Source organism: Rattus norvegicus, chromosome 5 (assembly GCF_021556685.1).
Source record: "Rattus norvegicus strain SHRSP/BbbUtx chromosome 5, alternate assembly SHRSP_T2T, whole genome shotgun sequence".
In the NCBI taxonomy this organism is placed as follows: Eukaryota; Metazoa; Chordata; class Mammalia; order Rodentia; family Muridae; genus Rattus; species Rattus norvegicus.
Genome location: NC_141538.1, coordinates 129,986,800 through 130,002,817, shown reverse-complemented (window position 1 = coordinate 130,002,817; position 16,018 = coordinate 129,986,800). Strand labels below are relative to the sequence as shown.

The following is a 16,018-nucleotide window of genomic DNA, read 5'->3' as shown; positions in this document are numbered from 1 at the left end:
GCCACTAACAAGTAGGGAATGTTTTCTTTTTAAACCAGGACAAGGTGGAGGCAGAGAGACTGTCAGTAAGCAGCCAGGGTTTACCAGCTGGGCCTCCTCAGCACATTTTTTTCTGACTTCCTTGAGCTGCTCTTCCAGCTGGGCTTTCTGCTCATCCAGTTCATCCAGGAGTTCCTGCACCTGCTGCTTCTGGGCCTGCAGTTTTTGTAGATTAAGACTCTCCCTTTGAACTTCATCTTGAAGATCCTGAAACAAGAAAACTCACACATTTATCTCTCTGAGGGCATGGACAGGTGAATTTTTAAGTGTACTCTAAGTGAAAACAAAGTCTTGTTTATTAAATATTTTGTATTCGAGGACTAAAGCACTCAATTTTACATGTAGTCTTCAAGTGATCTCTTGGATCTCTAATCTGCTTACTCAGATCGGTCCTTGGATGTCTGACTATGTGTCAAAACATAGCTTATATGATTTCCTGAGTCTGCTAAAACCTCAAACTTCTAGTGAAAACTATGGCGTCTTCTTCCACTTTTTCTTTCCGCTTCCCTTTCTTCTCTGTATCAGGGCTGCCAGCTAATCATTCCTGCAGTACTGCTTTAAGTCACCTTCATCTCTCTGTTACATTCCAGGGGGTTATACTGCTTCACCTTAGCTACTCTAACATGTATTTTCAGCGCCTCAGCCACTTTTAAAAAGCCTTTTGTCAGCCCAGTGTGGTGGCACACCCCTTTAATCCCAGAAGCTCCATAGGCTGTAGCAGACAGATCTCTGAGTTTGAGGCTAGCCCAGCGTGCTGACTCGTTTCATTGTCAACTTGACACATGATAAAGTCATCTGAGAGGCAGGAACCTTAATTAAGAAAATGTCTCCTTAATATATAGTTATATGGCATTTTCTTAATTACTGATTGATGTGGAGGTTCCAGCCTTTTGTGGGTGGTGTCATTCCTGGATTGGTAGCCTAGGTTCTATAAGAAAGGTTGAGCAAGCCAGGAGGAGCAAGCCAGTAAGCAGTGTTCCTCCATGGCCTCTGCACCAGCTCCTGCCTCCATGTTCCTGCCCTGTATGAGTTTCTGTCATGATTTCCTTTGATAAACAGTTCTGTGGAAGTATAAGCCAAATAAACCCTTTCCTCCCCAGTTTGCTTTGGTCATGGTGTTTCATTACAGCAATAGAAACCCTAAGACGCCTGGTCCACATAGTGACTACCAGGACAGCAGGGCTACATGGAGACCCTGCCTCACAAAAATAAAAACAAAACACACTACTACTAACACCCACACCCCTATACAAGATCCTGGTTAAAACACCAGCATCAAAAACAAAAAGAACAATTCCCAGTTAGGTCAAATCCCATATTTTTTTTACTTGTATTTACAGTGAAAGGAGTGGTCTCATATGGTAGAGAATAGCATTTGTCAGACCTTGGGTAGGTGTAGGGAAGAAAGAGGTATATAGCTACAGAGGAGTAAAGCTTGATGTTCCAATGCACAGAAGGATAACTCTGTTTCACAGCAATTAAACATTTCAAAGTAAGTGCCTAGGAATTTCAAAGTTACCAACACACACACACACACACACACACACACACACACTAATGCATGCCTTAGTGACAGTTTTGCAAATTACCTGTCCAATCAGTGTACTGTATAAACAGGATGAAATATCATACTGCATCCCAAGATATACATATAATTACTGTTTCAGTTAAAATTAAGATATCCACTTTTTTTTTTTTTTTTTAGAATGGGCCTCATGTAGCCCAAGCTGGCTTGAGCTCATATCAGCAAAGCATAGGTAGCCTGCACTCTAAAGCAGTGGAATTAAATTATACCATCACAACGAGAAAACAATGCTTTAAAAGCGTAAAACAAATCCTTGTGTCAAACCGTATCACTTACCAAAACCTTTCAGCCTCCATCTCTCTGGGAAAAACCCTCAAAGCCCTTAAGAACCTACATTATCCTGTATGCCAACTCATGACCAAACACTCCTCCCTTTGCTCGGTTTATTCCAACCACACTGACTGTTATGCTGCTCATCTCCTTCTCTCCCTCCCCCAGTGCTTAGGCATCCAAGCAGTTGGTCCTCTTTCAAGGCTTTTTTTTTTTTTTTTTTTTTTTTTTTGCTACTGTTACAGTGTCAGTTTCTGACCAACATAACCAACACCTCCTGATCTCACTGCTAATATATAAATAAGACATGGTTTCTCTGGGTTGCCCTGGCTGTCCTCCAATTCAGGTATCTACCTGCCTCTGCCTCTCAAATACTGGGATTAAAGGAAGGCACCATCCCTTCCCCCAGGCTCCAGTTTATTTTCCATACTAGCTTTTGTGAGATAATTTACAGCTACAGAGTTAATCCATTTACTTTACTCAGGTAGTTGTACAATTATCACATAAAGACATTTCAGAACATCTCCATGGACCTCCCAAAGACACTCTTCCTCATTTCAAATCGCCCTGTACTCCTGACTGCCCTTATTTTACTTCCCACTCTCCTCTGTCCTAGGCGACCAACGACCATTTCTCATTTCTACAAATCTGTCTAATTTAGATATTTTACATAAATATAATCGTATTTTCCCAACTGGGTTCTTTCAATTAGCATAATGCTTTCAACATTGGTATATAATTATTTTAAACTGCTTCACTGAGGCATATAGCTTATACAACATACTTAAAACCTGTCCTTTCTGAACTGAGGATTGAATCTAAGTCTTCATGCATGGTAGGCAAGTCCTCCACCGTTTATGCAGAGCATAAATTTTCATTTATTGTGTATTAAAGATTAGGTTGGTAAAATGGTTCAGTGGAAGATTCTCAGGACCTCCACAGTGGAAGGAAAGACCTCTACGGTGTACTGTGGCATGCATGCGTCCCATATGTACACCCGAGAGGTAGGTGCTATTACTGGCTACATATATAGGTAAGAAAACTACAGCCCAAATGGGCAGTTAAGAAACTATTCAGATCACTTCTCAGACTTTTGGTTAAGATTACTGGTTTACTTTTACCAATTTAATATTTGATATATCCTCTAAGTGTAATATATTAAGTGAATTAAAAAAGACATATTCTTTTTTTAATTACATGCATGTGCATGCATGTGGGTATGTGCCTGTAGGTGAGGGTATCCATGGAGGATAGAGCATGGAGACACTGGGACCCCCTGGAGCTGGTATTACAGACAGTTGTATACCCTCTCATGTGGTTGCTGAGAACTGACTCAGGTCTCTGGGAAGAGCAAGCTCTTTTTTTTTTTTTTTTTTTTTTTTTTTTGGAGCTGGGGACCGAACCCAGGGCCTTGCGCTTCCTAGGTAAGCGCTCTACCACTGAGCTAAATCCCCAGCCCCAAAGAAGAGCAAGCTCTTAACCACTGGGCCATACCTCCAGCCCCTGTGACAAGAATTTCTATATTAGGAAATGGAACAGGAGCTTCACCCATTCCTGTGCTCATGAGCAGGTAATCCAAAATCCTCAAAGACCAATATATCTCCTCTCTATACCCTCTACGTATGCACATACCAATACCCTCTCACCTACCAAAACAAAATAAAACTCAGAGACTAAAAATAGTAAAACTGGGGAAAGGAGGAATGGCATGAGGAAAAGTCAGGTCTGTCCCTAACTATGTGGGTCCTCAGGCTTTGCCTGATAAGCCATTTTCTGACCCTGTATTTTACAAATTTCTTGGACCCGTTTTATTTTCTACAATTAAAAAATCTCAACTTTGACTTTCTAAAAAAATCTATTTTGTTACTTTATGTTTACAGTGTGTTTTGCCTGCATACATATGTGTGTCCCTGGTGCCCAGGGAAGCTAGAAAACAGCTTCAAGTCCCCTGGAACTGGAGTTATAGACAGCTGTGAGCTACCATGTGATTGCTGGGAATTGAACCTGGGTCCTCTGGAAGAGCTGCCAGTGCTCTTAACAACTAGGCCATTTCTCCAGTTCGGTCTCTTTTTAAACATACAAGTATCACATCTGTGGTGATTTTATTAATTTAAATTTTTCCTATGTTATTGATCTTCTTATGTAAGAACTATCAGTGACAGGATCCTATAATATACTGAACTATTTTCAAAGATAGTATTTTTAGTGAGAATTGATTATATCACCAGAAAATAGGCTTCCATAAGAGGAAAGAGAGTGAACAAACCTATGTAATATATACACAGTCCTGCTCTTTCTCTTACACGGGAGCAAAGACTTTCACTCAGTTAACTTGATCCTATTGCTTTTTCTTTTTTCTTTGCTACAATGAAAATATACCTTGTAACACAAAAATAGAGGAAAAGTTTCCTGACAAAACACCTCTAGAAAATACTTAAATCTTAATCAATATCCACATAAAAATTGTGTTCCTCTATGTTTATATCTCAGCACGAAGAAGCATCTCTATAAAAATTCCTACACAATGCCAGGCAGGTGTGGTGGGCTCATGTCTTTAATCCTAGCACTTTCAGGGGTGAGGAAAAATGATTGTTGTGAGTTCAAGATCAATCTGAGCTATAGTGCACTCTATGTCACCAAAGTGTGACCTTGTCTCAAAAGCTAAGAACAAAACAAGAGACAGCTCAACAGTTAAGAGCAGCTGCTGCTCTTTCAGACATAAGTTTGGTTCCCAGCACCCATAGTGGTGGCTCACTACTGTTCAGAACTGGAAAAGTCCCAACACACTCTTCCTTAGCACTGGGTATGCACTATGTGCAGGTAACCATTCATAACATTTGAAAAAGTTCTTTACAAAAAAAAAGCTTAAAAAGTAAAACAATATTAAAAAAATAAAAACATTTCCAATACAAATCCACAGCACAGGATCTTTGCTTTCAGTAAACAGATTTAAAATTCGGTCAAAATGAAAAGTGGCAACATATACGTTAATATGAATAAGGGAGAACTTTTACCACAAACTCACTCACTTACTCTGTCATGCAACTTCTATATTATTATCTGTATCCAGACCCACTATTTCACTGTGGCACAAATTTGCTTCTCCTGGAACTCAGTGAAGGCACCAGTGCCTGTCTCCCTCCCTCTTCTCCAGCGTTCTCTGCCTCCGGCTCACTCTAAGCAGGGCAGTGCAGTTCTAGCACTTGCACAGTGCAGTGAGCTACTGAAGACTGCTGCTGCTGTCCCCTGCTTCTGCTCTCTGGCCTTGTGCTGTGGACTGTTCTCCAGTGGAGAGCAGCAGGAACAGAATGAACGAGAATGGTGTGACACAGTGCTAACATGTACTTAAAGAACATCTAAGACACCTCATTCATAAATAAGGGCTATCTAAACTGGGAGTCTTAGCTTCACTAAGAAAGAAATTTTAAGAAAAATGTCCTGTTTTCTAGAAAGTACTCAAAATACTGAAACTGATAAACTCACCCCCTCTACACGTCATGAGGAATTATGTAGAAATAAATTAAACACACAAAACTCGTAAGACATATTGAGAGTCTACTTACTAAGAGCCTAATCTTACTAACCCGACTCGGATGCAGTATTGAAGAAGTAACTTAACAAACCTATGAAATATTAGCAACATGGAAAGGTCTATTTCATTAAAAACACGACAGGGAGTGAAAATGGAAAAACCACTGACATAGTCCTGTGAGTCCAGCTCCTGAGAGGTGTAGGCAGAGCAATCTCAGGTTTGAGACGAGTGTGGGTTAAATAGTAAATTACAGCTATTCTGCATTGCATAGTTAGATCTGGTCTTAAACAAACAAACAAACAACAAAACTCCCTAAGAAAACAAAACTTTACTGACTTACGAATAAGACTTGTTTTGCTAGCCATAGTTATCCCTTTTCCTCAAGGGGGAAAAAATGAATTAAAATGAAAAAAAAATAGGTAACTACTCTGAGTTACCAACTCTTGTTTTTCAAGTTTTTTTTTTCCTAAGATTTTCTGTATTTATGTGCAGTACCTGGGGCCAACTGAGGCCAGAAGAAGGGATAGGCTCTCGTGGAACTGGTTGTGAGCCACTATATGGGTACTGGGGATTGAGTCTAGGTCCTCTCTAAGAGTAGCAAGTGCTCTTAAGTACTGAGGCATCTCTTAGCCTGAGTTACTTTTTCTTTCATTACATTAGTTTATTTTGTGGATGTGGGTATGCACGGCATGTGTAATAGAGGTCAGAGGACAACCTGCAGGAGTCGACTAAGGTATCTGTGGGTCTAGGAGAGTGAACTCAGGCTGGGCAGTATGTACTTTTACCTGCTGAGCCATCTCACCATTGCAATTACTGACTCTTAACTAATGAGATACAAATATCCAGGAGCTCCCTTCTGTGTCATGTTACTATGAACAAAGTCACGTAAAAGTGGGACTTTATAAACACCTACTCTGCTTGTAATCCTTCCTGCCAGTGGGTGCTGGGTGCATTCTGTCCCACTTTTAATTTCTTGTATAAGTTCAGTCTGTTTACTTTTAATTTGAACACTTTCCTTAAATACCTAATACTGTATTTCCAAATACTATGGAAAACATATATGATCCAAAGCAGAATTTCTTTCCTTTAAAAAAATTTTTTATTTATTTCATGTATGTGACTGTAGCTGTCTTCAGACACATCAGAAGAGGGCATCGGGTCCCATTACAGATGGTTGTGAGCCACCATGTGGTTGCTGGGACTTGAACTCAGGACCTCTGGAAGAGCAGTCGGGGCTCTTAACCGCTGAGCCATCTCTCCAGCCCCAGAGCAGAATTTCTAAGCTCGAGAAACTCATATAAGATGGAAGATGTACAAACATGTATGTGTGTGCTTTCTTGTGTATACAGATCTGCAGATGTCAGAGAAACAGATCACTCTCCATCGTAACCCTTTGAGACAGGGTCTTCCTAGACTGGGGGTCAGCAAATTCCAGGGATCCTATTCTCTACTTTCTACTTACAATGGGGTTATAAGCATGTGCGGCAACGCCTGGATTTTCATGTGGGTGCTGGGGATTCTAGCTTGGGTCTTCATGCTTGCAAAGCAAGCACTGTTAGCCCCTAAGACACCTTAAATATAGATTTGAGATAAGTCAGTAATACAAAAGAAAAGTACTAACAGAAATAAGAAGTCCTAAGTTGAAGCCATTTATTTTCTAACAAGACCTGTTTTAGACTGACTGATTTTCAAACGATAAACACTAAAATGGCTATATGGAAATGTACAACTGGCACTCAGGGAGCAGAGATCTTACTGCAAGCAGTTGTCAGTCTTAGGGTGACTGTGAGCAGAGAGAAGAAAAGAAAAAAACATTTCAAGATGTGAGCTCATAGACCACACAAGAAACAAAAACAGAAAATCAGTATTTTACTTTAAAGTAGAGAGCACATATAAATACAAAAGCAAAAACTTCACTGGACTGTAGCTCTGTGAGGGAAAAATTTGCTTAATATGCATAACACGTTGAAGTTGATCTTCAGCACCAAAACTAAAACAAAAATAAGACCAACCAAAGAACTCCAGGAGGGGTTAGAAAGATGCGGGGCTGGGGATTTAGCTCAGTGGTAGAGCGCTTACCTAGGAAGCGCAAGGCCCTGGGTTCGGTCCCCAGCTCCAAAAAAAAAAAAAAAAAAAGAAAGATGCTTCAGCAGCTAAGAGCAGTTACTATTCTTGCAGAGGACCTAGGCTCATTCCCGCATGGAGGCTCATAACTGCCCAAAACTTGCTCCAGGGACCAGACACCACTACTACCATCCCACCCCTGCAGACACCAGGTGTGCACATGGTGCACATACGTATGTGCAGCCAGAACACCCATAAAATAGAAATAAGTGAATCTTAATGCTCTTGGCTTTAAAATCTTTTTCCTATGCTTGAAATATGAATTTGTATAATTATTTACTTTATTAGCTAAATAACATTCAAAAGAAACAAGGTAGGCTATTTAATGATAGGCTAAATTTCATTTCTTATTAGCATCTCCAATAGAAAGTGGAGTCAGGAAGACGTAGCAAAGTACACTTCCTTAGATGCTGCTATTCAATAACAGCTCTAGTAGATGGTCTTTTACCAGAAACACCAGAAAAGCAGTATTGAGATCAGGCTCTGGTGGTGGACATGGGTAATCTCTAAACTTGGAAGGTGGAAGCAAGAGGATCAGGAGGCCTGGGTCACCCTCAACTACAGTGAGTTCAATGCCAGTCTGAGTTACAAGAAATCCTGTTTCAAAAAAGAAATAAAAAGGACTGAAAATTGGAGTTACTGATTTTTAGCTATCAGTATTACTCCTACTCTGTACATTGCTACTAAATAGTAAATCAGAGCTACCTCCATAGGTAATGAACTCCACTTCTTACCAATTTTGCTAAGTTTTCTTGTGCTTCAGGAAACCATAAACAATCACCAAATGAGATGTTTTGGTTACATATAAATATATAAATATATATAATATATAGGTGGTATATATATCCTAATATATATATGTGTGTATGTGTGTATATATTTAATATACATATATATATACATGTACATGTATATACAACATACATATATATACATATATGCATATATGTATACATATAATATGTATGCATATAATATATACATATATATACACATCTGAATGAGTGTGTGTACATATGTACGCACATCATCACTACTGGTCTAGCATCTCATTACCATGGATAATACAGAGATGACTTGACTAACCCAGGACTTACATTAACCTCAGTGTTAATCTTCAGTGGATTTATTTTCAGCCAGGAGTGCTTGTTCTACACTAGGCAAGCTCTGAAATGCCTCATACTTAGAAGTACCCTATGCAAAAACCAGTTCAGAACTCATGTGCCAAACATGCATTTTGGATCTCACAAAGTTTATGTTACTTTACTAATACCATTAATCAAGATGTGCAAGTACATTATGGAGAAATTTTAGCAATAAAATTTATATAATTATAAGAAACCAAATATTTGAGGATATTCAAGGAACAATATAAAATTTAGCTCTCTTCTAAACTATTTAAATTTCCATCCTGTTTGGTTTTCCCTATAAATGTACTCAAATAACAAAATATTGTCATCACAAGAACCTGTATATTTTAGAATAGCAGTTGTTAAATCTAGAAGTTGTCTACTATTATACCAGTGATTATATTAGGGGGGAAAAACAACTTTTGTAGATTTTTGTCCTCTGTTTCCAAGCTGTGTCCAGCAAAAACTACTAAAATTGAGTTTTAGTGTTTGCATTTCTTAAGAAGCTTAAAATTACACAAAACAAAGAAATTCAAGCAGCTACACCCAGTCTCATTAGTAGGTAGGCCTATACCCAGTCTCATTAGTAGGTAAGCCTATACCCAGTCTCATTAGCAGGAAGAGAAATGCCTGGTAACAAATCTCTTGACTTTCACACCACTTTTAGGAAAATTCCAATAAATATAATAAATGCAGTCATCCAATCAGATTCAACTCCCAACCACAAGTCTCTGGCTTCCTCAATCCTTCAGTGAATCATCTTCCCCAGCCTAGCATGGTTCTCTGGGTCTAAGAAATCCCAGTCTCTACCCATTTAACTCCATTAGTACAAGCAGAAAGACCTAACACGTACGTGACATATTAGGAAATGCCCATCACATGAGCTCTTGCTGGCACCTGCTACCAGTGCCTGCACATCCAAGCCCCATACAGCACTCAGGAAACACAACCCAGTAACATGGCCACATGAAACACTGCTGAATACTGTTTTCCAGGTTTAAAACACTGCCACGTTTACCAAATAAAAACAGGTTTTTAAAAATCTCTATAAAATAAAGAATACTAATGCAACACAGCAAAAATGAATGAAATCTCTTTATGACAAAGTTTCCAGTATTTTGGCTACAAAGCATTTTATAAGACGTTATTTTAAATCTCTAGCATTCCCACCCTCAGGGACAGGAGAAACAGTCTTTGAAAACAGTAGGTCTCCCAGCTGACAAAAATTTTACATGCTTGAAAAAGCAATTTGGTTTTTGATGATCCAATTTAATTTTATTGGTGTAATACTATTTAAATCAAGTCATTCAAAGTTATCTTTAATAAATAATATGCAGATAAATATCACTAAAATATTTTCAAATTTAGAAATATGTGCTTAAAAACACTGCTTTCTCATTGCAGTATTACATTTAAAGGCCAGAGTTCAGAGCAACAACCATCAATTTTAAAAAAAGATTTATGTTAAACAAATATTAGGCATCCTTAGACCTCCTACTGTGCCCATCAGATAGCAAGCAGTTCCTGGGAAGATCCCTACAGGAGAACCAGAGCAGAGCATTTTACAGCACTCACCTGAGCCTCGGTGGTCCTCTGCCTCACTGTGTCCTCCTTCTCTTTCAGGTCCTGTTCCACATTGTTCTTTTCCCTAGAAGACCAGCAAACAATGCAAGAGTACCTGAGCACATCAGCTACAGCTGGTATGGCTATCCATCCTCCTAGTCCTGAATCGCTTTTTAAATACATGATGAAACATCCAATTTTTAAATGAAGGGCAGAATTTTCTACCCTCTTTAAATTATTTATGGAATAGAAATCAATATAAGCTCTGTTTGTAAAGAAAAAATTGCTTCCTCACTAAAATGTGGTGAAAGGGGGATAGATTAAAAAAGGAAGAAGCAAAAACTAATCAATGGAACACTCAGGTTTCACTGATCTCACTGTTGCTATGGTGATACCATCCAATGAAAACTGCGGGTGAAGAAAAGGAGGAGTTGCATCAGCTCTGTAAATTTAACCCTTAACTATCACTGTCCTATTAAATAAGAATGGCTGATAGAAACAGTGAACAATATTAAGAAACAGAGCCATTTGTGTGTTAGTTTTCCTTAAATATCAGTGCACATCAATTTTAGCTTGCAACAACATAGAACAATGTACAAGATTGTTAATTCACAGGTAGCACACTCTGTGAAAACCACATTTACTCCAAAAGGGTCCTTTGGGACTGCTACCTATGAAACCCAATAGGTCAGTATCAAAATTGTGTACATTAGTTTAAGGACAGTCCGGAATTGTTATGTCTTTCCCTCAAGTCAAACACACAAGGTTCTCCTTTAAAATAGCATCCCAATTTCCTATGTTCTTTAACAAAGCTGGAGCAATACGAATGAATCTAAAAAAAAAAAAACCTTTAAGATTTAAGTTACAAAATAAAGCTATTTCTTTTCCTAGAACAAATTTAACTTCCCATGTTTACTAAAACCACTAACATGTACTGCTCTTTTATTTTCTACAAAATGAGAGGTAAAAAAAAAAAAATCCACAGAATTCTTCAGCAATATATAGAAGTGGGATGAAGAAGGCAATATGGAGAGGGAAAGAAAGCATTTTAGAAGCCTTCTAGTCTAGGATGACAGTTTCCTTTTACAGGGTCCTTACTATATTTCAAATAACTAACATAACTCAGTATCTAACAGAACCTAAATGTAAGCTCTGATTCCATTTAGCTCTATTATAACGTGAGAAAATTCTATTAAATATGTAAGGAAGAAACTGTATGCCTTATTTGTATATCTCATCTTGTTAAAGTGAGACTCTGAAGTGCAACACCAAATCAACTGTTATGGGTCTGCAGGTACAATGATCTGAAGATTTGTATAGAGGAAAAAGGCAAAGGAATAAGCTATTTGTACACTGTTACTTTTAAATACCTGAAATGGCCAAGGAACTCACTAATCGTTTGTTAGATGGGTTGCAATGTGGGTCATGATGACGTGGAGATTTTAAACAGTCTCTTTACCATTCAAATCCAGCCCTCCTTTCACTCCCAACCCCCAACCCCCAACCCTTACCAAACTTCGTAAAAACAAAAAAACAAAATCACAAGGGGAAAGACAAAATCACAAGGGGAAAACACATCTGAAATTACAACACAAATTCTGTTAGCTCAATCTTGGAAATGTTTTTTATTTTTTCATCCTTATGTGAGCAGATGAGTGTTTTCAGTTCTGCTGCAGTATGTCAGAGATAAGTCACATGAAAATCTAGCGCCCTCCAAATCCCCTCCCCAGCTACATGCCTCCAAATCCTCAGAGACATTCCAGACAAGGTCACTACCACTTCAACTCCATTTTAGACATGAGATAACAAAAGTAGAAAACATGATAATGTATCAGAAAGCGTCGCTGCAGACATGAACGTGCATCGTTTAAATTCTGTTGCTCTTTTAACTCTTATTCCTCACAGTCTCTGCTCAAGCCTCTGTGCTCTGCTGTTAGCTCTTGTACTCACAGTGCTGTTCAGAAGACAGAATGTGCACACAGGAGAACAGAGCTGTAAGAAGGCAGTGAACTGACTTAAAGTAATGCAGACAGGAGAATGGCAGAGCAAAGGAAGCTCACTTAGTGGAAGAGAGATCACTGAGATTCAGGGCTCTCAGTAGCAAGCGTCTCTGCTTGAGTAAAATAAGAGGATGCTTGAGGAGTAGAAGCTACTGTTTATAATTTATGTTTATAATTGGAGGAAAAACAATGGACATAACTCTAAACATATGTGGAAGACCATTCTCCACTAAATAAAATATTAGAACCTTTGGAAATCATTTCTCAGCTCAGAAATCAATAAAACTTAACTTCTAATTTATGTTTTGTTAACCTAAGGAAATTGTTTTCAGGTAATTAAAGACATTTAAACATATATTTGGATACATGAAAAAATAATTGCCTATATTTCTTACATTCTTCCTTTCTTTGAAAAATATTTTTCTAAAGGTAATGTATAAATAATCAATACAAAACATTAAAAATGTATATATATATTTCTATATAAATTTTTATGTGTATGTACATATGTGTTCCTATGTATATGAGCAGGAGGACATATGTGCATTTTGTGTGTGAGGGCCCAAGGAAGATGCCTGGGGTCTTCCTTGATCACTCTCCATCATAAATTTTATTTATATTATATATTATATTATATTATATATTATATTATATATTATATATTATATATACACACACATATATGTATATATATATATATATATTGAGGCTGGGTCTCTTACTTGCACCTGGAGCTTACAGATTTTCAGTCTACCTAGCAATTTGCTCAGGAGACACTCTGTCTCTGCATCCCTACTGAGATTACAGGTAGACCACCATACTTCCTCAGACTTTACAATGGTGCTATCAAGGCCTCACCCATATTCACACCTGACAAGCGTATTACCTGATCAGCCATCTTCTCAATCCCCAAAACATTCTGTTTAACATACTTTAAAAACTACTCAAGGCTCTGTCCCACAATTAAAAGTGATATATTCCGTTTCTCAAGCAGCCTCCAATATATTATATGGATAATAAAGAATTTCTGAAAAAGGGAAAGAAATTGTCTTCATCACCCTTTATTTAGATTACCTCTCTGCCCTATTCACATGCACATGCTCACACATCCTGAGAAATCCACAATACCAATGCTACAGAGGGAGGAAGGGACAGAATGCCCTGGCATTTGAAAGGTTGACTGTTTTGATTCTGTGTGCCTTATGGGTCCAATGATCCATCAAGGAAAGCAAGCTTCAGGCTAGGCCTTCAGAGGCATATGGTGGACAACTGCAGAAATGAAACATGAGGTATCAAATGCAAGGGCAGTCAGGTCAAGAAAAACTGAGTCCACAATTTACTTCTATTTTTTCAGACAAGGTTTATTGGGAGAATAGAGGGAACCATCTGTCCTGACTTTGATACAAAGCCAACAGCATCACAGACAGGATTAAATCACTTTCCATATCCTTCCTGATATATAGTTGTCATTTTTACCAATGTAGTATCTGTCATTTTCTAAAACTAAAACCACTAGAAACAAGAAAGCCTGTAAAAACTCATAAAGTTGTATTTTTTTATAGTCTTGGTACTTCTTGTAAACCTCCTTTAGGTGCAATCTAAACTTAAAATGTTAGTAGTAAGAAACTTAACTACTAATTTCTATTACAAATAAAGGGAAACATTCTATTCTCTTAAAATAATCTTCAGTGAGATGCCTGGGTTTTCAGAAAAGAACAAGATTCTAATCCAGCTTGCTACAAAAGTGTCTTTTTGACAGAGGCCATATGTTATTCTTCATATGTGAATGCTAATGTAACCTTACTATCTTGAGTTAGGATGGCAAAATATACATGATGGAAGATACAGACTTTGAGTCTAAGTACCAGTCATCCTTAATGATGATCTGGAATACTTTTTGAACCTGAAAAAAGGACACCGAGTTACAAAGCAAGTTACAAAGCCATCTGGGCTGGCACTGGAGCTCACTAATACAGAGCTCAGGACACATGCATGAGGCAAGTGCAGTCCCCAGTGAAGGAGGCAAGAAGGAAGACACATTTAAACTACTACAAAGACAGAATGTCAAGGAAGAATTCTGAACCTGCCAGGCATGGCAGACACATACTTGTAAACACAGCACTCCAGAGGCAGAAACAGGCAGAATTCTGTGTGTTCCAAGAAAGTTCCAGCCCAGCAAGAGCTAAGTTAGATCTGTCTTTAAAACAAACAACAACAAAAAATCCTGTGCCTGACAAAACTGGCCTTAAACTATCCCCCCGTAAACAAAAACTAGTAGGGCTATCCTATAAGAAATGCTACCAAGGGGGCTGGGGATTTAGTTCAGTGGTAGAGCGCTTGCCTAACAAGCACAAGGCCCTGGTTTCGGTCCCCAGCTCCGGGAAAAAAAAAAAAAAAAGAAATGCTACCAAGAGTCCTTCAAATGAAAGCATGATAGACAGCAAATGGCATATGATAAGGCATATGATAAGGTTTCTAGTAAAAGTAAATTTATGGGCCACATGTGGAGCAGGCTCTGAATGGCCAATCCTTCAGTCTCTGCTCCAAACTTTGCCTCCATATCCCCTCCTATGGATATTTTTGTTCCCCCTTTTAAGAAGGAGTAAAGCATCCACACTTTGGTCGTCCTTCTTCTTGAACTTCATGTGGTCTGTGGATTGTATCTTGGGTAATTCGAGCTTTTGGGCTAATGTCCACTTTTCAGTGAGTGCATACCATGTGTGTTTTTCTGTGACTGGGTTACCTCACTCAGGATATTTTCCAGTTCCATCCATTTGCCTGTGAATTTCATGAAGTCATTGTTTTTGATAGCTGAGTAGTACTTCATTGTGTAGATGTGCCACATTTTCTGTATCCATTCCTCTGTTGAAGGACATCTAGGTTGTTTCCAGCTTCTGGCTATTATAAATAAGGCTGCTATGAACATGGTGGAGCATGTGTCCTTGTTAGATGTTGGGGCATCTTTTGGGTATGTGCTCAGGAGAGGTATAGCTGGGTCCTCAGCTAGTGCAATGTCCAGTTTTCTGAGGAACCTCCAGACTGATTTCCAGAATGGTTGTACCAGTTTGCAATCCCACCAACAATGGAGGAGTGTTCCTCTTTCTCCACATCCTCGCCAGCATCTGTTGTCACCTGAGTTTTTTATCTTAGCCATTCTCATTGGTGTGAGGTGGAATCTCAGGGATGTTTTGATTTGCATTTCCCTGATGACTAAGGATGTTGAACATTTCTTTAGGTGCTTTTGGGCCATTTGATAATCCTCAGCTGAGAATGTTTTGTTTAGCGCTGTACCCCATTTTTTAATAGGGTTATTTGGCTCTCTGGAGTCTAACTTCTTGAGTTCTTTGTATATATTGGATATTAGCCCTCTATCTGTTGTAGGATTGGTAAAGATCTTTTCCCAATCTGTTGTTTGCCGTTTTGTCCTAATGACAGTGTCCTTTGCCTTACAGAAGCTTTGCAGTTTTATGAGGTCCCATTTGTCGATTCCTGATCTTAGAGCATAAGCCATTGAGTTTTTTTGTTTGTTTGTTTGTTTGTTTTTTTCTGGAGCTGAGGACTGAACCTAGGGCAAGCGCTCTACCACTGAGCCAAATCCCCAACCCCACCATTGGTGTTTTGTTCAGGAAATTTTCCCACTGTGATTGAGACTCTTCCCTACTTATTCTACTAGTTTGAATGTCCTTGATCCACTTGGACTTAAACTGTCCCACATGTGGCATGCATATATATATATATATATATATATATATATATATATATATATATACATACA

The 16,018-nt window shown here is 38.5% G+C and overlaps 1 protein-coding gene across 5 annotated transcripts in view; it reads right to left on the bottom strand.

The window, feature by feature from the left end:
* Eps15 (epidermal growth factor receptor pathway substrate 15) overlaps positions 1–16,018 on the bottom strand; it is a 100,224-nt gene that overhangs the window by 26,489 nt on the left and 57,717 nt on the right. For all 5 annotated transcript variants that reach the window (NR_158458.2, NM_001365390.1, XM_087549162.1 and 2 more), the window contains 2 exon segments: positions 85–246; positions 10,256–10,328. Coding sequence is in view for 4 of the 5 variants with exons in the window: in NM_001365390.1 (NP_001352319.1) it covers positions 85–246; positions 10,256–10,328 (235 nt within the window). In the remaining variant the exon portion in view is untranslated.